Source organism: Tachysurus fulvidraco, chromosome 20, assembly GCF_022655615.1.
Source record: "Tachysurus fulvidraco isolate hzauxx_2018 chromosome 20, HZAU_PFXX_2.0, whole genome shotgun sequence".
NCBI lineage: Eukaryota > Metazoa > Chordata > Actinopteri > Siluriformes > Bagridae > Tachysurus > Tachysurus fulvidraco.
Window position 1 is genome coordinate 17,663,304 of NC_062537.1, and position 21,076 is coordinate 17,684,379.

The following is a 21,076-nucleotide window of genomic DNA, read 5'->3' on the forward strand; positions in this document are numbered from 1 at the left end:
AAAAAAAAAAAAAAGTGTAACCTGTGCAAGTAGTTAACACACTGAAACACTAAAAACTGCTCCGATTAACATTAGGGTCGACTTGGACATCATGTTAGGGGAAGTTTTGAAACAGGAGCTTGTTAGATGAATTTAAAACCAAATAGAACACATGATCACCCAAATTCAGACTTTTCAGCTCAGCTTTTTAAACATGCTTACAGTTAACAGAACCAAGGCATGGCTCAACTCACTGAACCAAAAAGACCTAAAGACAGACAGCAAAACCTGAATACTGCAAGAATTCTTTATTAGACAATGCATTTTCTTTTAAGCAATACAATTACACTTGGTTTTACCAGAGTTCAGCAGGGCAGAAGGCATTTCAAGTGCAAGCAAGGTTTAAAGGGAAACAGCATTAACAAATCAGGAGAGCATTGAAGCATTGGAGGATGAGCCACTTTTACAGGAGTACCGACCCATCCAAAGATTGAAGGCCTGAGGTTTCGGAACATTCATGCTTTGTATGCCAAGATTGGAAGTTGTGGTGCTGGAAGTACTCACATTAGGGCCACTGGATGTCAATGTGCTTGAGGCCTGCTGATTCAACTGATGTGTGCCTTCTGTCTGCAAACCATCATGGTGATTAGAAAGCCCTTGAGATGACCAATAGCCAGATGTACTTTGGCTCTGAAATCCAGTGGGGGAGCTTGAAGTACTGGTACCACTTGAAACTACACTTGGTGCTGCCTGTTGGGTCACAGTTAAACCTGGGGCAGAGCTCAGCTGGTTTACACTTTGCTGTCCCTGGGAGCCAAGATACTGACTTGACAGTGAGCTTGGTGACTGCCAGTAAGCCGATGGGCTTTGGATATGAGCAACACCATAGGAGCCTGAAGCACTGACAGTAGAACCATTGGACACAGAGGCTGGCTTGATCCCAGTTAATCCAGGCACAGAGACAAGCTGGTTTATGCCTTGCTGTGTTGGGGTACCATGAGTAGGCTTGAAAATTCCTGAGAGCCAAGACGTAGATGGGCTTTGAGACCCTGTGGAAGAAATACCAGAGGTAGTAGAGCCACTTGACATTCCACTCTCAACAACCTGCTGAGTCATTGTTGAAGCAGGAGCAGAGTGCAGTTGGTTTTGTTCAGGCCACATTTCAAAACTTCCATTACGGCTCACAAGCCATTGAGACAACCCATAGCCAGATGAGGTTTGGCTTTGAGAAGGCATGTAGGAGCTTGAAGTACTAGAAGTAGAACCACTTGAAGCTACATTCGGCATGGACTGTTGGGTCACAGTTAAACCTGGGGCAGAGCTCATCTCATTTATACCTTGCTGCGTTTGGATTTTACCATGTTGGTTGGCAAGCCATTGGGACACCCAATAGCCAGTTGAAGGTTGGCTTTGAGAACCAGTGTAGGAGCTTGAAGTAGAACCACTTGAAACTACACTTGGAGAGGCTGGTTGAATCACAGTTGAACCTGGAACAGAGCTCATCTGATTTACACTTTGCTGTCCCTGTGATCCAAGATATTGAGTAAAAAGTGAGCTTGATGACTGCCAGTAGGTAGATGGGCTTTGGGAACTAGTGTAGGAACCTGGCATACTAGTAGCAGAATCATTGTACACTGCACTGTCAGAAGCTGGCTGGATCACAGTTACACCTGGGGCAGAGGTCAGCTGATTTACACTTTGCTGTCCCTGTGATCCAAGATATTGACTAGAGAGGGAGCTTACTGACTGCCAATAGGCAGATGGGCTTTGAGAACCACTGGAAGAGCTTGAAGTACTAGAAGCAGAACCACTTGAAGCTACATTCGGCATGGACTGTTGGGTCACAGTTAAAGCTGGGGTAGAGCTCATCTGATTTACACTCTGCTGTCCAGGTGAGCCAAGTGAGCTTAGTGACTGCCCAGAGGAGGTTGAGCTTGGAGAACTGTAGGAGCTTGATGTACTAGAAGTAGAACCATTGGACAGTGCAATGACAGTGGATGGCTGGATCACAGTTAATCTGGGCACAGAGCCATGCTGGTTTATACCTTGCTGTGTTGGGGTACTACTAGTAGGCTTGGAAATTCCTGAGAGCCAAGAGGTAGATGGGCTTTGAAAACCACTATAAGCTATGGAAGACATACCAGATGTAGTGGGGCCACTTGACATTCCACTCTCAGCAACCTGCTGGGTCAATGTTAAAGCAGGTGCAGAGCTCAGTTGGTTTTGGTCAGGCCACATCCAAAAACCTCCATAACGGCTTGCAAGCCTTTGAGATAACCCGTGGCCAGTTGAGCTTTGGCTTTGAGAGCTTGGTGACTGCCAATAGACAGATGGGCTTTGAGAACCACTGGAAGAGCTTGAAGTACTAGAAGTAGAACCACTTGAAACTATACTTGGTGCAGCCTGTTGGGTTGTGGTTAAACCTGGGGCAGAGTTTCTCTGGTTTATACCTTGCTGTATTTGGAGTCTACCAGGTTGGCTGGGAAGCCCTTGAGATAGCCCATAACCAGTTGAGCCTTGGATTTGAGAACCAGTGTAGGAGCTTGAAGTAGAACCACTTGAAACTACACTTGGAGAGGCTGGTTGAATCACAGTTAAACCTGGAACAGAGCTCATCTGATTTACACTTTGCTGTCCCTGTGATCCAAGATATTGAGTAAAAGGTGAGCTTGCTGACTGCCAGTAGGTAGATGGGCTTTGGGAACTAGTGTAGGAACCTGGCATACTAGTAGCAGAATCATTGTACACTGCACTGTCAGAGGCTGGCTGGATCACAGTTAAACCTGGGGCAGAACTCATCTGATTTATTCCTGAGCTTTGTGATGGCCAGTAGATAGATGGGCTTTGAGAACCACTGGAAGAGCTTGAAGTACTAGAAGTAGAACCACTTGAAACTATACTTGGAGCAGCCTGTTGGGTTGTGGTTAAACCTGAGGCAGAGCTCACCTGGTTTACATTTTGCTGTCCTTGTGAACCAAGATATTGAGTAAAAAGTGAGCTTGGTGACTGCCAATAGACAGACGGGCTTTGAGAACCACTGGATGAGCTTGAAGTACTAGAAGTAGAACCACTGGACAATGCAAGGACAGTGGCTGGCTGGATCACAGTTAATCTGGGCACAGAGCCATGCTGGTTAATACCTTGCTGTGTTGGGGTACTACTAGTAGGCTTGGAAATTCCTGAGAGCCAAGAAGTAGATGGGCTTTGAAAACCACTATAAGCTATGGAAGACATACCAGACGTAGTGGGGCCACTTGACATTCCACTCTCAGCAACCTGCTGGGTCAATGTTAAAGCAGGTACATTTTGCTGTCCTTGTGAACCAAGATATTGAGTAAAAAGTGAGCTTGGTGACTGCCAGTAGGTAGATGGGCTTTGGGAACTAGTGTAGGAGGCCGGCATACTAGTAGCAGAATCATTGTACACTGCACTGTCAGAGGCTGGCTGGATCACAGTTACACCTGGGGCAGAACTCATCTGATTTATCCCTTGCTGTCCCTGTGAAGCAAGATATTTACTAGAAAGTGAGCTTGCTGACTGCCAATAGGCAGATGGGCTTTGAGAAGAACTGGAAGAGCTTGAAGTACTAGAAGCAGAACCACTGAACATTGTACCATCAGAGCCTGGCTGGGTCACAATAAATGCAGGGATGGCACTTGAATGATCAACATACTGGCTTGCAAACCCTTGAGAGAGCCCATAGCCATTTGAGGTTTGGCTTTGAGAACCACTGAAAGAGCTAGCATTTTGCATCCAAGACTGACTTGTTTGGGAAGTGCTGGGAACTGGTGGTCGTTGCTGGTGCATGGATGAAGAGACAGTGTTACCAGATTGCAGTGTCACTGATGGAGTCCCATAGCTGTTCTGAAGAGCAGCAGTTGAAACATCCTGATAAGATGTGGCTTGTGCATATGAAACAATGTTCTGGCTCTGGAATCCTAGAAAAAGTTTGAGACTTGTATTGATCAAGAGAGACACTGGTCAGGGCATTAGAGGAAAATAAGCCTGCCTAAGAGGCTCTACTAGTTTGCAAAGCTTCAGCATTGGTTTTACCTTCATTCATCATGGCTGTGGAAGTTTGGGCTCCATCATGTAAGGGGGCAGGTTCCTTAGGCTGAGCCAGAGGGATCTGGGCAGCAACACTGTACCAATCCTGTGCAGGCCTTTTATTCCACACTAAGAGACAAAGAAAAGTAATACTTTTAAACTTTGAGAATTGATGAACAATCACAAGGCATCACACTACTTCAAGTTTGAGAATAGCTTACCTCCAAGTGCCCTTACATCTTTTAAATATAGTAAAGCAATAAAGAGTAACCAGAGCCTACAAGACAAAAGCGAATTGAAATCACAAACCAATAATCTAGACAAATAAGTCAGCATTGCAAAATGTTCACCAACACTAACCTTTTACAATCCCACATAATGACAAAACTGACTACCGGAAGGCTTAGAGCCTACCGTGATACTACTGACTCATAAAACCTCAAAACACAAATAGCCCAGAAGCCCAGCAGCCTTCCTTTTATACCACTAATTCAAGTCAGGGGATGAATATTAACTACTCACAGATCACATGACTCATTATTCCAAGCCCTTTCTTCAGGTGTGAAATTGCTAATTGGTTGGTCTTGTGTGCATGCACAGAAAGGAATGCTACTGCACATAAAGACTAAAACACTGGTTTGTTAAATAATAAAATTCTTTCAAGAATTTGCTTTCAGGAGACAAAAAAATAATTGATAGTTTTCATGTCTTGGTTTATTAAGACAAAATGACAGTTAAGTTTGTTTTATTTCAGATGGCAAAATGCTCTGCAGTGTTTATACAACACTTTCAAATGTCAGAAAGAAGTTATAGAGAAGAAGAGAGAAAGTCAGAGACTTATTTAAAACTAAAACTAAAACTGGGGGGCACGGTGCCTTAGTGGTTAGCACATTTGCCTCACACCTCCAAGGTTGGGGGTTCGATTCCCGCCTCCGCCTTGTGTGTGTGGAGTTTGCATGTTCTCCCCGTGCCTCGGGGTTTCCTCTGGGTACTACCTGGGTAGTTTCAGTCTCCCTTAAGGTGTGAATTGGGGGCAGGGCTTACCTATTTAAATTGAAGGTTTGTCAGAATCTCTCTCTAACATTAGTGTCTAGTACTGTTTGATATATTCTACCATACCTTAATTCTCACACTTGTTTGACTACAAATATGTGCCTTAAACCCATCTCTGTACTCAAGACCTACTCTCGCAGACGCTCTCATCCACAGAGCAGAGGTCACAATCCCAGTAACCTCATCTACCCTCCTCTGTTGTGTAAGTCTCAAACAGTGGTGGTAGGTGGGCTCTGGAATTGTCAGTCTGCTGTAAAGAAAGCTGATTTTATCTCTGCTTTAACTTCCCATTACTCCTTTGATTTCCTTGTGCTAACAGAGACCCGGATATCCCCACAGAACACTGCTACACCAGCTGCTTTATCCTCTGCCTATGCTTTCTCTCACTTACCACAAGAAACAGGCAGGGTTGGTGGTACAGGTTTATTGTTGTCAAAGAATTGGTGCTTTACACCTCTCCTCTTCTCACATTTAACCATCTCTTCTTTTGAGTTCCATGCCATTTCAGTTACCTCTCCAATCAACTTTGTTATCATTGTTGTCTACCACCCTCCTGGTCCCCTAGGAGACTTCCTGGAAGAAATGGACTCACTGCTTAGTGCTTTCCCTTCCGATAGCTTCCCCCTGACAGTCCTTGGTGACTTCAACCTCCCCTCTGACAAGCTACATTCTTCTTCCCTCCTGTCTCTTCTCGGCTCATTCACCCTCACACTCAACAGCTACATCCCCACACACAAAGGAGGCAATGTCCTGGACCTGGTTTTCACCCGTCCTTCTCCAGCTACAGACGTGACTGCTACCCCTCTACACGTCTCTGATCATCACCTGGTATCCTTCACCATCACTCTACCTATCCTACCTAAAACTACCTCTCACCCCCTCGCTCTTACCCGCCGCAACCTTCACTCTGTCTCCCCTTCATCTGTAGCTTCTGGCACTCTTTCTTCCCTTCCTGATTCTAAGTCTTTTTCCTCACTACCCTTGGACTCAGCCACAGATACTTTCCTCTCATCTCTTTCCTCAACTATGGACTTCCTCTGCCCTATGTTCACTAAACCCAAGAAAACTTCTTGTTCTGCTCCTTGGCTTTCAGATGTGCTGCGCAACAATCGAAGAGAGCTAATATCATCAGAGAGAAAGTGGAAGAAATCACAACCTGATGCAGATCTTGATTTTTTCACAAACACTTCTTGCCAAGTTCTCCTCAGATGTGACTTCTGCCAAGACTTCCTTCTACAAGGAAAAGCTTGAAGCTTCCTCACATGACCCTCGGAAATTCCACATCATCTCTTCTCTGCTCAACCCCCCGGCTCCACCTTCTTCATCCTCCCTGACTGCAGAAGACTTTGCTTCTTTCTACCAAGAGAAGATTGAGGAAATCTGCCGGACCTTCACTTCAGCCCAGAGATTTTACAACTCATCCAGTCCTGCAATCCTACCACCTGCCCATTGGATCCACTCCCTACCACTATGCTCCAGACCATCTCGCAAGACCATTTGCCCTTCATTTCCACTATCGTCAATAGATCCATAGCATCTGGTCAGGTACCAACTACTTTCAAGAGAGCAAGGGTTATTCCCATCCTAAAGAAACCTGATCCATCAGACATCAGTAACTACAGACCGGTATCACTTCTCTCATTTCTTTCAAAAATTCTTGAACACATTGTCTATAATCAACTGTCTATCGCTCATGTCGGTTTCTTCTCTACAACATTAGAAGACTGCTCAGGTACTTGTTCAGTCTCTTGTCATTTCTAGACTGGATTACTGCAATGCACTGCTGGCAGGTCTACCTATGAACGCAATCCGTCCTCTGCAAATGATCAAAAATGCAGCTGCCCCGCTTGTTTTCAACCTGCCAAAGTTCTTGTTGCAAGTTGCATACCACCCCGCTGCTGCGATCCCTCCACTGGCTCCCGGTAGATGCTGGCCTACAAAGCCAAAAATGGACCAGCTCCCTCTTACCTCAAAGCCCTCATCATTCCTCACACTGCACCCCACAACCTCCGATCTACCAGCACTGCTCGACTGGGTCCACCATCTCTGAGTAAGAGGCAAGTATACTACAAGACTCTTCTCTGTTTTGGCACCAAGGTGGTGGAATGAACTTCCCCTAGAGGTCCGGACAGCTGAGTCACTGGCTATTTTCAAGCGGCGATTGAAGACCTACTTATTCAGGAAACACTTCAACTAGCACTTCTTTCCTTATCTTTTGCATTAAAAAAAAAAAAAACAACCTTTGACACTTTTTCATTGTAACTTTGAACAAATGTTTTAAACTCATGGTATCTTAAGTATGTAACCCAGTGAACCAGCATTAATGTATTCAATGTTAGAGATTTAGGCACTTATGTACGTCGCTCTGGATAAGGCCGTCTGCCAAATGCTGTAAATGTAACCACTAGACATCTCTAAATAAATGTTATAAAGATCCCAATCCTGCTATGGTTTTTTATAGTGTATTCCTAGTTTAAATGAATACAATAAGTTATCTGCATGTTCGTTATGATATGAAATAAAACCAGGACCAGAACTTTGTTTACGTCCAGTTCAGGCACTTAAAGGATCATCCTTTATTACAAGGTAAAAATAAAGTGTACAAATTCAGTTTCCTCTCACACCAGCACTACAAAGTAGTTTTCTAACAGCAGATCAACAACCAAACCTGAAACCTCTTCTCATTCACAGTAAGGGGAGTAAGGAGAAATGACTAAGAAAGAATTCGAGATGAACTGATCTTACTTTCTCATTTCACAAAAAGAGTGTCACAGTGAGGACATCCTGTCATGCTGTCATGCTCTTGCAGTCAAAAATCAGTTTCGGGTGGAAATAGTGGCCAGACAATCTGACATGTCTGTAGACAGAACCAGAACATCTGAAAAAATTTGATAATGATCCAATAAATCAGGAAAGTTTTGGTTCAATATTCATACTGTGCATTTGATTGGTACATCCCTAATAACCCAAACAGAACAAAACGACTAACTGAATTACAGACAAATCTTGAAACCATATTATAAATAGTAATATATCATAACAGCTTTTAATTCACTTCGAGAACACAAAAGCTTTTCGCAGGACAAGGTCAGGAGGTAAGATAGTTTTGTAATGCGAGTTGTTCGTGTGTCTGTTATTGTATGTATAAACTAGACATTAAGAGACTCTTTTCCTCCATACTAGTTACAGCCTTGAAGTTTATTTTAAATATTTGATAATATAACTACATTCATGGCCTGTTATTACTTTGAATGCTCTTGAACATCTTGAAGGCAATTTCATTTCTTCATCAGCTTCAAGTGAGGTTCCTTAGTGGCCGGCTTTAACTTCACTAGAACATTCTCCAATCTGATGCTGTTTTCCTTTTAAAACCGGTTTATAAAGATTATCAAAAGTGCATACAGGATGAATAGATTACGCCTACTTCATGTTAAATACGTTTTTTCAGGGGTTTGTTCATGTCTGCTGATAGAAATGCATGTCTATACTCCACAAATACACTCCCACTAAACCCTACGCTGTCTTCCTCTTGATCTCTAAGTGTGAGCTCTATGTAAGTGATGCTATTTGTTAGTGCTCTAATTTAGGAGAAACCACTACGTTTGTTTAACGGACTCTTTCAGAAGGGGGGGGGGGGGGGGGGTCTGAGTTACACTGCCATCTGCTGGACAGAAAAAAAAGAAGTGTGCAGGACAGTTTTAAGAAGTGTGTAGGTTCAGGAATAAATATGATGTGCATTAAATCCCAAAAAAATCAATGGACACACACACACACACACACACCCTTCTCAAGGAAACCATGAATCATGTACTAGCATGTAAGTTAACTGAGGGGGGGGGGGTGTAATAATTTGCCTGAATAACGTCATTCTATACGAAGCCATCACCGAAGCAGCGACAGTGAAACCCTAATTTTTTTATTCTTTTTTTAAATAATAAAAAATCAATGATTTGTTTTAATGACTTTGTAAGAATCAGGATCTGATGTGCTAAATAAAAATATTAGGGACAAAAGCTGAAGGTTTCACTGGATGGCACAGGGATCAGAGCCAGAGCACAGCTGGGTCAGGTCAGAATTAGGGAGAAAGGCCAGTCTGAGAAACAATAAACAAATAAAAATCTATATCCAGATCGCATGGTACAGCAATAATTACAAAAAAGTAAATTCCCAAGTGAGCTTTAAGTGAAATGTGGATTGACTGATCAGCTTTAACATCTCTAACATCTGACATTTCTGACATATTTTTATGAAACATATTCTTTAAGATAGATTTCTGTTACCTGTTAGATACACCGGCCCACAGCCCAAGTGTAAACTCTCTTTGTTTTTGGTAAAGGACGGTTGTGCAATGTCAGAACAGTCCTGTCTGAACCTACATCGATGGATACTTGTGTACGAGCAGACTGAGCTCTGCTCATGTAAAGGAAATGAGCTGAAGTGGAAATCTCTCAGAGAAACAATTAATTTCTGATCAAATCTGAACTACACAAAATCTCCAAGATGGGGAGGTTGGTTTCATTGAGAAACGGTACTATGATCATCATATCATCATCATCATCACTATAAATTCTTCATTAACAGAAATTCCACCATTATTATAATCCCACCACCTCCAGTACAGTTCAGTATAACCCAAGTACAAATCCAAGGGTCATGAGCTTTTCTCATTCCCTTTCATCTGGTGCAAGCAGCCACAATCTCTAGCAGGTTCATGGAATATAAAGTCCACTTTTGCTCGTTCTTTACATCTCTTCCATTCTCAATCAGGTTCATTTGGTGAAAGTGGCCACGACAGCCCAGAGCAGCTCGTTAGCGCCGGATTTGGCCGCCTCGGTCTCCGGTTCAAGCTCAACCAGCGATCGCAGGCGCTTTGTCACGAGCTCGTACTGCTCGTCCTGCAGCGGTGAGAAAGCATTCTCCAGCACATCGGAGGAGTGTGCAAGGAGAATGAGCGCGAGCAGACGTTTGTCCATGCGCTGCGGATCCCTCACCCACTTGTCGAGCAGGGCTTCCTGGAGCTTCTTGACCAGGCGCTGCTTCACCGTGTTGTTGCTCAGCGGGTGCGTGGTCATGTCGAACAGCAGGAAGTTCTGCTTCTCTGTGCTCAGCACACCCTTCTCAACCAGGTTCTTCGCCAGACGCTCACGAACGTTGCGGAGTTGGTAGTGGAGTTTCAGGGGATTCCACGTCTCTCCTATTCAAAGCAAAAAAACAATTAGAAAACATAACATGAGCTCATTAATACACACTTGTCTTCTGACTTCAGAGAATTCAGTGGTATAATATCCATTATCTATTAAGCGGTGTGTGTTTCTTCTCACCGCTCAGAAGCTCTATCCAGCTCTGCACCGTCTCAGGAGGCTGAGTTTCCTTCACATGCTTCAGCGCCTCGTCTAGCAGCACGTCTCCCGTGGGCGCGTCCGATTTACACAGCACCTAAGCTCACAGGGAAGAAGGAACTAAAACGAATGGAAACTGTGCAGAGACAATGTTTAATGTTTTCCCACCTCTGGAGGATTCTGTTGTTTACACAAAGCATGCAGGATTCAACTCGCCTATTTGTTCAGGTTAACAACACTCATCCATGCTTTTATATCTATGTAGGCATTGGTGAAACATCTCTAACACGGTCGCAGGGGGTACAAAATGCGGCTGCACGTTTATTAACGCAAACGAGAACACATTACACCTATATTGGCTTCCCTTCATTGGTTGCCAATTCATTTTAGAATTGATTTCATGATTTTACTTTTAGGTTTTAAATCATAACAATATCTCTCAGACCTATTACAGCCATATGCTCCGTCCAGAGCACTTAGGTCTGCTGGGCAACTACTTGTAGTCTTCCCTAATGCAACAGAACAGAGGTGACATAACTCTAAATCACATTTAAAAATATATGTATAGTGCAGGATACAACACAGTATGAGAGTTACCTGTTAGGAGTTCCTTTAAGTGTGTCTTACTAATTATTATTGTATTTATTCGTTCATTCATTCATTTTCTACCGCTTATCCAAACTTCTCGGGTCACGGGGAGCCTGTGCCTATCTCAGACGTCATCGGGCATCAAGGCAGGATACACCCTGGACGTAGTGCCAACCCATCACAGGGCACACACACACTCTCATTCACTCACACACTACGGACAATTTTCCAGAGATGCCAATCAACCTACCATGCATGTCTTTGGACCGGGGGAGGAAACCGGAGTACCCGGAGGAAACTCCCGAGGCACGGGGAGAACATGCAAACTCCACACACACAAGGCGGAGGCGGGAATCGACCCCCCAACCCTGGAGGTGTGAGGCGAATGTGCTAACCACTAAGCCACCGTGTCCCCCAATTATTGTATTTATTGTGATTTTATTTATTTTATTATTATTATGCTTTTTAGTTCTATTGTTTATTTTATATTGTTTGTACAGCACATGGGTGAACACCTGCTGTTTTAAAAAGTGCTCTCTAAATAAATTTGATGTGAACATTCCAGACTAAAGGATTACAACATTCCTTAGATAGAGTTGAACCGCTACGGATTAACAACCACTCCTAAGTAAAGGTTACCAAACATTCCAGAACCACAGGTTAACAATATTCCAGAGCTACACGTTAATAATATCCCATAAGTGCAGGTTAACAATATTCCTAGAACTAGAGATTAAATATATTCCCAAATTACAGGTTAGCAACATTCAATCTACAGCAGGGGTGTCAAACTCAAATTCACAGTGGGCCAAAACATAAAACTGAGATAAAGTCATGGGCCAAACTGAATATTTATTGAAAAATTAACTGCAATTAACTGATATGTAATGTTCAACCTTTTTCATATGGAAACAGACATTAGTTTGGCTTAAACACAGGATTTGGAACAACTCCTGAGTTCTTTCCCGAGTCAATAACTCCTGAGCTAAAAGCTGTTACTACACAAAACGTGGTTGTAGCTGCCTCTCTACATTACTACGATAGAAAAGAGGTGTTATTTGTGTAGTAACAGCGTTTAGCTCAGGAGTTATTGACTCGGGAAACTCACACCTGTGAATATGTGGCCAACTTCCTGCTCCTTCAGTTCTCTCCAGCGCTGGAAAGCTGATCCTATTTTAACACGTCCTACTTCTTGCCTTATCGTAAGCCTTTCTTCGCTTTCTTTCTTTGTTTTTATCCTCCATGTCAATGTTAAAACCGCTTTCTGCTAATGTCATACATGCGCACTGAACACTCTCTCCACCCATATTGACAAGCCCCGCCCCTTTCTGCTCATTGGCTACACGTTTGTTTTGTATTTGTTTTGATTTTTGTTTATTATCAGCCCGACTCAGTTTTCTGAAGCATTTCTCAAAAATCTGAGACCCTGCCTTTAACGACTGTCAACAGAGAATGAGGGGCGCTTGCTGTTCGTGACACCACGTCAATACAGTGGCAAGGCATTCTGGGATTTGTAGTATTAGCGGAGCATGCGGCTAGCCAGCTGTAATGCAATTTGATATGATCTCGCGGGCCAAATATAATTACACCAGAGTTTGACACCCCTGATCTACAGGATCACAACATTCTAGAAGGACAGATCACGTTAACAATATTCCTGAAATTAAGATTAACAATATTCCAGCATGACAGGATTCCTGAATTACAGATTAACAGTATTCCAGACCTACAGGTTAAAAACAGCCTTGAATTACAGATTAACATGATTCCATAGCTAAAGATAAACAATATTCAAAAATAACAGATAAAGAATATTCCAGAACTACAGATTATTCTGTATGCTTTAGGTTAGTTACAGCTGAAGACGTAGGAGTTAAATGGCAGAGCTTCCAACATTATCGAAGTACAATGTTAACAATTTTCCACATGCACGTGTTGGCTATCATAGGACATCAGGTTTCAGACTGGTAACTTTGTGTTCTTGCTGGAGAACAAGTGAGGAATTTATTGGTGAATTGTGTCATTTGAAGTAAGATATTAAATCAAACAGATGCAGGGGTCAGGAACACTGTGAGGATAAACCATGGAGTTCTCAAACAGCCTTTAGTGATCGTCACAGCCGTTGAAAGAAAAAGCCTCTACAGCTGATATGCAATGTTGCACAACATTCCCCTCCCTCCTCCCACACTACTCAGAAACCATGTGTAATTAAGCGACAAAGGAGCAAGACAAACAGGCCAAACACCCAAACCCAACGTGTGTCATGATGCATGTGAGCGTCACCAGGTTGGCGTTTGTTGGCACACGGAACTAGTGGGTATTTTTAGTAGTATATGTTTTGTGTAGCTCAGCTTTTCAGGTGACATATTTTCTGATGGGAAACGGTTCAATACCATAAACATATAACAGCTTAAAGAATGATTATACTTTTAAAAAAAACAAAAAAAAAACAATAGGCTGAATAAGAGACACACCTTTCTGGACAGCAGGCTTTTCCTCCTCATGCCACAAGGTTCGAGGTGTAGTCGTCCTCGAAGGCTGAGCTCGATCAGCATGCAGCCTCTCAGCCCTGAAGATATGCAGTCATTCCAGAATGATGTGTAACCCTGTGAAATTACACACACACACACACACACACACACACACACACACACAAAATAATTAACCAGATATCAAAAAAGTTGTACATGGATTTCTTCTATACTGTAAGATATATTATTATTGGACTTATGTTAATGAATCTTATCTTGAGAACATAAACAAATGAGATTTCTTTCATTCTGCCACTTTGAGATGAATGAAAATTCGAGCTGTATTTCACCAGGTCAGCTATTTTTCTCTGCTATCGCTCATGTATAAGGTCAACATAAGAATCTTGCTGTACATGTTCTTCAGAGATTTAATAACGTTTAACTTATTAAACACACGCACGCACACGAGATTATTATTAGCAGAAGTATCGACTGTGTAATTATTACAATAATTATACTTAATTATTAAATAATAATAGTAAACTAAATAATTATCGTTTTATAGTTTCAGTGATAAATGTGGTGTTATTTTAATGTATTTATTATGAATTGTTATTAATTTGTTAATAATAACGAAATTTCTGCCACATTCAGATATGCATATTTTCTCTCTTTCACACACACACACAAATATACACACACACACAAACACACATATATACACACAGAGACACACAGACAGACACACGTGCGCGCACACACACACAGACACACACGCACAAAGACACACAGACAGACACACACATACACAGACACACACATATGCACACAGACAGACATATATATATATATATATATATATATATATATATATATATATATACACACACATACATAAACATACACCCACACACACACACACACTATATATATATATATATATATATATATATATATATATATATATATAACACACTATATATATATATATATATATATATATATATATATATATACACACACACACACACACACACACACACACATTATTATCAGCAGTAGTATCGACAGTGTAATTATTACACTATACTTAATTATTAAATAATAAGTATACTAAATAATTATTGTTATTGATTATTGTTTTACGGTTTCAGTGATAAATGCTGTGTTATTATAATGCTTATGAGTTAAAGAGAGACACCTCTCTGTCCTTCAGTCCTAACAGCAGCACTTCCTCCATCAGTGTGAGCCGCGTCTCCTTCGAGTCTCCCCGCTCCTCCTCATCTTCCTCACCCCGGCGCTCTTCGTACTCGTCCCCGTTGCAGCTCTTCTCTTTGTCGGCGGTGGCGTTACGCGAGGCCTCGGTCCGCCGCTGCACCAGGCCCGAGCTGCTCCTCTGCGTCAGGGACGTCATTATTATTCCCGATAACAGTCCGGTGTTCCGATCACCAACACGTAACAACAGCGCTGTTTAATAACACATCAGTCTGAGGCGGAAAAAGAAAAAGTTATCCTTGTTTCTGAGATAACAGCTGTCCGTTGACGTGGATGTTTACATGCGTCCGGCTCTCGAGCCCTGATTTCCTGATTCAATATGGCGAGGGTGGTGACGTCAGACGTATCCGGGGTGACGTCAGAGATCCCGGAAATAGGCAGATCATTAGTTTAACACGAAATTAAAGGTGGGGTGTACGTTGTTTGAAAGCTAATGTTGGCAAAGCTAATGCTGACTCTGTCTGCTGTTTGCATGAAATCTGCTTTCCTCTTGGTGCTTCGGTTTCCTCTGCCAGTCCAGAGACATGCATTGTATTCTACTTGGCATCTCTAAATTGCTCATAGTGTGTAAACGAGTGTGTGCACATAATTGTACCCTATGATAGACAACATCCTATCCAGGGGGTACCCTGTCTTTTGTAACAAGTCTCCTGGGATAGGCTCCAGTCTTGGCCTAATGGTTAGAGAGTCTGATTCGTAACCCAAAGGTTGTGGGTTCGAGGCTCGGGCCAGCCACGACTGAGGTGCCCTTGAGCAAGGCACCAAAACCCCCAACTGCTTCCCGGGCGCCGCAGTATAAATGGCTGCCCACTGCTCCGGTGTGTGTGTGCACTTTGGATGGGTTAAATGCAGAGAACAAATTCTGAGTATGGGTCACCGTACTTAGCCGAATGTCACGTCACTTATATAGTTCCCCATGACCCACTAGGATAAGCAGTGTAGAAAATGAACAGGTGAATGAATGAACCTAGTAGCAATCGATGCACATCTTGCTTTTTATTATGGCTGCATTCTTGGAAATCAGATTAAGATTAATTGGGCCAGTACTCATTTGCTATCAGGGATGTATGATTACCTACTTTTCTTCTTTAAATACTGTCAAGTTAAGTCAAGTCAAGTGAAGAAGCTTTTATTGTCATTTCAACCATACTGTATATAGCTACTGTATATAAATGAGGCAATGTTTCACCAGGATCATGGTGCTACATAAAACAAAGAGCTAAGGACTTACTGTAGTAAGTTAGTCCTAGATATATAAAGTGCATCTGGTGCAAAAATTCTCTAATTATTATCAAAGCTAGTCTATTTATTATCAGATTTTGATGATCAGTGATGTGACATACGGCTAAGTAAGGTGACCCATACTCAGAATTCGTTCTCTGCATTTAACCCATCCAAAGTGCACACACACAGCAGTGAACACTCACACACCGTGAACACACACCCGGAGCAGTGGGCAGCCACTAATGCTGCGGCGCCCAGGGAGCAATTAGGGGGGTTTGGTGCCTTGCTCAAGGGCACCTCAGTCGTGGCCGGCCCGAGACTCGAACCCACAACCTTTGGGTTATGAGTCAGACTCTCCAACCATTAGGCCACGACTGCCCCCAGTTTTATACTGTAGTTTTTTTATAGTTTTATAGTTTTTATAGTTATTGTAGTTATTATAGTTATTGTAGTTAACTATTGTAGTTATTGTAGTTTTTTATACTGTAGTTGACTTGTAATAGAAAATGTTTTAAACGATCTTTACCTTGAAAGTCCACAAGAATCCTTACACAGCTATTTACAGGAAAAGTTGGTAATGATGTACTAAAGGCCATTGTAGCTAACAAGTAACTGAACACTACAACTTTCATTTTATCCTCACATAAACTGCTGCTTTAGGAAAACTAACACACATCTCACCTTAACAGCTCAAACAATGGTAGGAGGAAGGACATGGTAGGTTGTTACCTCAAACAATGGTAGGAGGTAGGACATGGGTTCTAACACTGCACCTTCAAATGAGTGCAAAAACCTCTAAATGAGTGCAGATTACACTTGAATAGCTGTGTGCCAGCCAATCGGCCTTCTCAGAGGCAGGACGATGCATCATCTTGTCCATAGAAAACCAGCTGCTTTCAAAGCACTCAGTGTAGCGGGCAAGCTGTGCAAAAAGGGCACAGGACTAAAAAGAGCACGCATGAAGATGCTGACAGGTGATTCGTGATCGGAAGAGATGCTCTAACATTTACTTACACGATGCAAAAGCCAGAAAAAGGTAAGTGATCATTATTAAAAATACTTAAACTGCACAAATATGAAAACAAAGTTGCTTTGACTGTTGGTTTTGACCATTAAACCAATGTCATTTAAATCTGACAACTTAACCTAAAAAACTGTATGATAATCTATATTCTTAATTGCTAATGTCTGTGATATATAATTTTTAAAGTTTAACATATCTAATTAATGTTACAGAGAAACTGCAAACTTCCTCATCCATTAAAAGCACTGACACTGGAGACTCCGTCCTTAAATACGTTAAATTAATTTCTGCTTACAGAAACGTCCTCCATATTAACGATACCATTTTTCTTTGTTGGATAAAATGTTTTTTTTAATCTGTTTATCATCAGACTTGGATTACATGTAGCCAGTCTTCTACAAGTCCCTGTGTATTATTTGTTCCTATAGAAACTGTAGTATATTAAAATGAGTGCATTAATATAAAACTGTGAATTTAACACCAACTCTCAACATTATAACAAATAATCAATGAAGCTTTTATGTTCTCTGTTGTACTGAGAAGAAAAAGATGTCCTTTCGTTCTGTGTTGGCTGTGGGCTTCAGATCCGCGATCGCTTCGTGCTGAGCGTGTTTCCAGACCTGCGCTGGCATGTAGCGTGCCTTAAGTGTGCGGAGTGCCAGCAAAACCTAAACGAGTCACACACCTGCTTCATTAAAGATGGAAAGACCCTGTGTAAAGAAGATTATATCAGGTACGCAATCAATTTCATTGTCCTTTTTTCTTATTTTCCTTTTTACTGTATGTTACAGATAATTTAGATGACTTTACTTTTTTTTCATTATGCATTAACACTTTAGAAAACATCGCACAATTAATCCCACAATAATACCTGAATTAACATTTACTTACTGGGGGGCATGGTGGTTAGCACGTTCGCCTCACACCTCCAGGGTTGGGGGTTCGATTCCCGCCTCCGCCTTGTGTGTGTGGAGTTTGCATGTTCTCCTCGTGCCTCGGGGGTTTCCTCCGGGTACTCCGGTTTCCTCCCCCGGTCCAAAGACATGCATGGTAGGTTGATTGGCATCTCTGTAAAAATTGTCCATAGTGTGTGAGTGTGTGAGTGAATGAGAGTGTGTGTGTGCCCTGTGATGGGTTGACACTCCGTCCAGGGTGTATCCTGCCTTGATGCCCGATGACGCCTGAGATGCACGGATAAGCGATAGAAAATGAACGAATGAATGAATGAATTAATGAATGAATGAATGAATGAATGAACATTTACTTAAATATGAACTAATCATGCAGCTACATGAGATTCGTGTGTGTCTGTGTGTTTTTGTGTCTGTTCTCTCCGAACACTAAACATACTAAGCAGAGAAGTTCTTACGTTAATTCAAATGGATTGGTTCAACTTTGCTTTTCAGATTATACACCACCAAATGTGCAAACTGTCAAAAGTCCTTCAGCAGTCACGATTACGTCATGCGTGCAGGAGTTAACGTCTATCACGTGCAGTGTTTTCGCTGTGAGCACTGCGATCGGCTGCTGAAGCCCGGAGATGAGTTTACCATCCGAGACGGCTTCTTGCACTGCACTGCTCATGAAAACTCCAGTCACAGATTAATGACACTTTCATGTGACTCAGTACATGTGACCAACCCGAACAGGTGTGATGGAGTTGCAGGTAAACATCCAAACCTTTTAAAGAGGCATGTTTAGAAACCAGCACAGCAACAACTTGACAATTTTCTACAAATGCATTCACCTGTGACTCAGTGGATGTTGTCTTTTTATCACTGTATTTCATGCAGACACTTCGTGGTCGGGTGGAGAAGGGGAATCTGGATGGCAGGCACCCATCAAGCCTGAGAAGACCGTACGTGTGAGGACGGCACTCAGCAAGTCTCAGCTACAAGTGCTGCTCACATGCTACAGTGTGAACCCGCGACCGGACGCTAGCCTGAAAGAACGGCTGATGGAGATGACGGGGTTGAGCTCACGGGTCATTCGTATCTGGTTTCAGAACAAGCGATGCAAAGACAAGAAGAAGAGCATGCTGGAAAGAGAGACAAAGAACAAGACCGGAGAACAGGTAGGCCGACTCAGGATAAACACTGACTTCTGCTCTAATAATTTCGACTTAATTTCTGAAGTAGTGCACAGTTTTTGCGAATCATTAAGGGATCTATATTCCCAATACCATACTGTATGTTCCCATGACTATATATATTTTGGGGCTCAGTGTCCCCAATACACTCTTTTATCAGGGTTCCACATTCTCAATACTCGATACAATCCCAGGACTTAATTTCCCAGAGGTCTATATATTCTGGGACCCAAGTTCCCAAAATCCTTTCCCACTTTCCCAAGACTCATCCCAGGGTTGTATTTTCCCATGACACTAATTGAAGGGCCCTATATTTCCAATAGATTTTACTGGAAGCCTGCATTCTATATATTCCCAGGGCATAATTCCCATGACTTTATATATTCCAGGATCCTTTGTTAACAGGACTATTATTTCCATTATTTCATTTATACTCCCAAGACAAGGCTTTATATTTCCAGTATCCTACATTTCCAGGATCCTACAGTATATTCCCATGCCTCTATGTTTCCCTCTCTGTACATTTCCAGGGTTCCATATTCTCGTGTCTCTATACTCACAGGAAGCTTTGTTTCCAGGGTTTTGTGTAAATCTTTTGAAACCTATATTCTAAGGACTCCGTGTTCTATCTTAAGCCTGTCTTTTTCAATACGACAAAAAAAGAGATTCCGATGTTCTGGCCAGTCGGAATCGAGAATTCAGTTCCCCAACACTGCAAAATAATTTTTTAGGAATTTTTTAGAATTTTTTAGGATTTTCAGGAATATTTGCAATAGACGCAGTTATTATAAAAATGATGAGCAGGAAACATTATCAGCATGATTTTATTTTTATCTACAGATCAATGCGACGGACGAGCCCGTGTCGTCTGTCACTCCTGAGAACCTGGACATAGACACAATCATGCACCCACTGGACCTGCAGACTCTCCAGCAATCTTGGAAACTCCTGACGAGTCTCTTGAATTCAGACATCGAGACGTTTTACCAGGAAGCGGTGAATCTCGATTAGCTACAACAACAACACAAACAGAGAATGTAGCTGTTTTATTGTAGGAGTTCTGAATTAAAGGAATCGTATCAATCATTTAGTGTCAATCTCTTCTTCAAAATCCAGTCAGATTTACTTTGTACTCGTGCACATAAAGTATGTCGATAAATCATCTCATCGGCCAGAAATAATCTAAGGAGCAACAACTAAACAATGAAAGAGTGGCCCTTAATCACAGCATATAAAGATTTAATATTTAAGTAATGCGGCACAGCGACCTTCCTCGTTTTAGTGGGTGCCATTACTTTTGTCTTAATTTAATGACCAAATTTGGTTTCAGTTTAAGGACTTATGTTGCACTGCTTTCTTTCTATCCCGACCCTCGGTAGAATATTTGTGTAAATCTTGTGTAAATCGCTCCTGGGAACTTTTTTAATCCAGCTGGAAAAATGAGGCCCAATTATGCTCAAAGTACTGAAACGTTATTTAACATATTTCTTGAAATTCTCATTAAAAGCACCAAAAAAAACCTTATGTAAAAGAAATTCCTTTTTTAAGACCCAAATTTGCAGGGTTGGATCCAAGTACAGATGTTTGATGATACACACAGGTAACATGTTGTGAACAAACAACACACAGACAAGTGGGTAAAGCAAACAGACGTGCAGACAATCGCATAAAAAAAGTTGCAAAATTAGGAACAAAAAGTAATGGAACAAAGGAAAGGAAACAAACTGGTGAAAGAATGTACAAAACACGAGCCAAACCCATGAGTCAAAACAGACCAGGGTCAAGCAGCGACAACCACAGGGAAATAAAGGGAAAACCGGACAAACAGGACAAGATCAAAACCAGGGATTAAAATGTGCTTAAACAAATGGCTCTGAACCTCCCAGTGAACAATAGAACAAACAATGTTTCAACAGAGCGAGTTACAGTCAAACACAACCGGGAGCCAGAGCGTGGGAGTGCTGGTGGCTGCTGGGAGATGGAGTCC

The 21,076-nt window shown here is 42.0% G+C and overlaps 3 protein-coding genes across 4 annotated transcripts; 1 reads left to right on the forward strand and 2 right to left on the reverse strand.

The window, feature by feature from the left end:
• Nucleotides 1-272: 272 nt before the first annotated feature.
• LOC113661342 (serine-rich adhesin for platelets-like) lies at nucleotides 273-4,492 on the reverse strand. Of its 2 annotated transcripts, XM_047804541.1 has the most exons (5): nucleotides 4,387-4,492; nucleotides 4,248-4,303; nucleotides 4,033-4,155; nucleotides 2,607-3,917; nucleotides 273-2,429 (listed from the first exon to the last, which is right to left on the reverse strand). In XM_047804541.1, the coding sequence occupies exons 1-5, from the start codon at nucleotides 4,401-4,403 to the stop codon at nucleotides 406-408; spliced, it is 3,531 nt and encodes a 1,176-aa protein (XP_047660497.1). In that variant the 5' UTR covers nucleotides 4,404-4,492; the 3' UTR covers nucleotides 273-405. The 2 variants fall into 2 exon arrangements, with proteins under 2 accessions (XP_047660497.1, XP_047660496.1); XM_047804540.1 differs by having other exon boundaries at nucleotides 273-3,917.
• Nucleotides 4,493-9,573: 5,081 nt separating this feature from the next.
• On the reverse strand, nucleotides 9,574-15,095 carry golph3b (golgi phosphoprotein 3b). Its single transcript, XM_027175435.2, has 4 exons — nucleotides 14,679-15,095; nucleotides 13,481-13,612; nucleotides 10,401-10,515; nucleotides 9,574-10,273 (listed from the first exon to the last, which is right to left on the reverse strand). Exons 1-4 carry the CDS (start codon nucleotides 14,889-14,891, stop codon nucleotides 9,849-9,851), a joined length of 885 nt encoding a protein of 294 aa, XP_027031236.1. The 5' UTR covers nucleotides 14,892-15,095; the 3' UTR covers nucleotides 9,574-9,848.
• Nucleotides 15,096-16,397: 1,302 nt separating this feature from the next.
• On the forward strand, nucleotides 16,398-20,300 carry LOC113661352 (insulin gene enhancer protein ISL-1-like). The gene is made up of 5 exons (XM_027175440.2): nucleotides 16,398-17,012; nucleotides 17,544-17,733; nucleotides 18,407-18,666; nucleotides 18,794-19,074; nucleotides 19,930-20,300. Exons 1-5 carry the CDS (start codon nucleotides 16,994-16,996, stop codon nucleotides 20,098-20,100), a joined length of 921 nt encoding a protein of 306 aa, XP_027031241.1. The 5' UTR covers nucleotides 16,398-16,993; the 3' UTR covers nucleotides 20,101-20,300.
• Nucleotides 20,301-21,076: the final 776 nt, after the last annotated feature.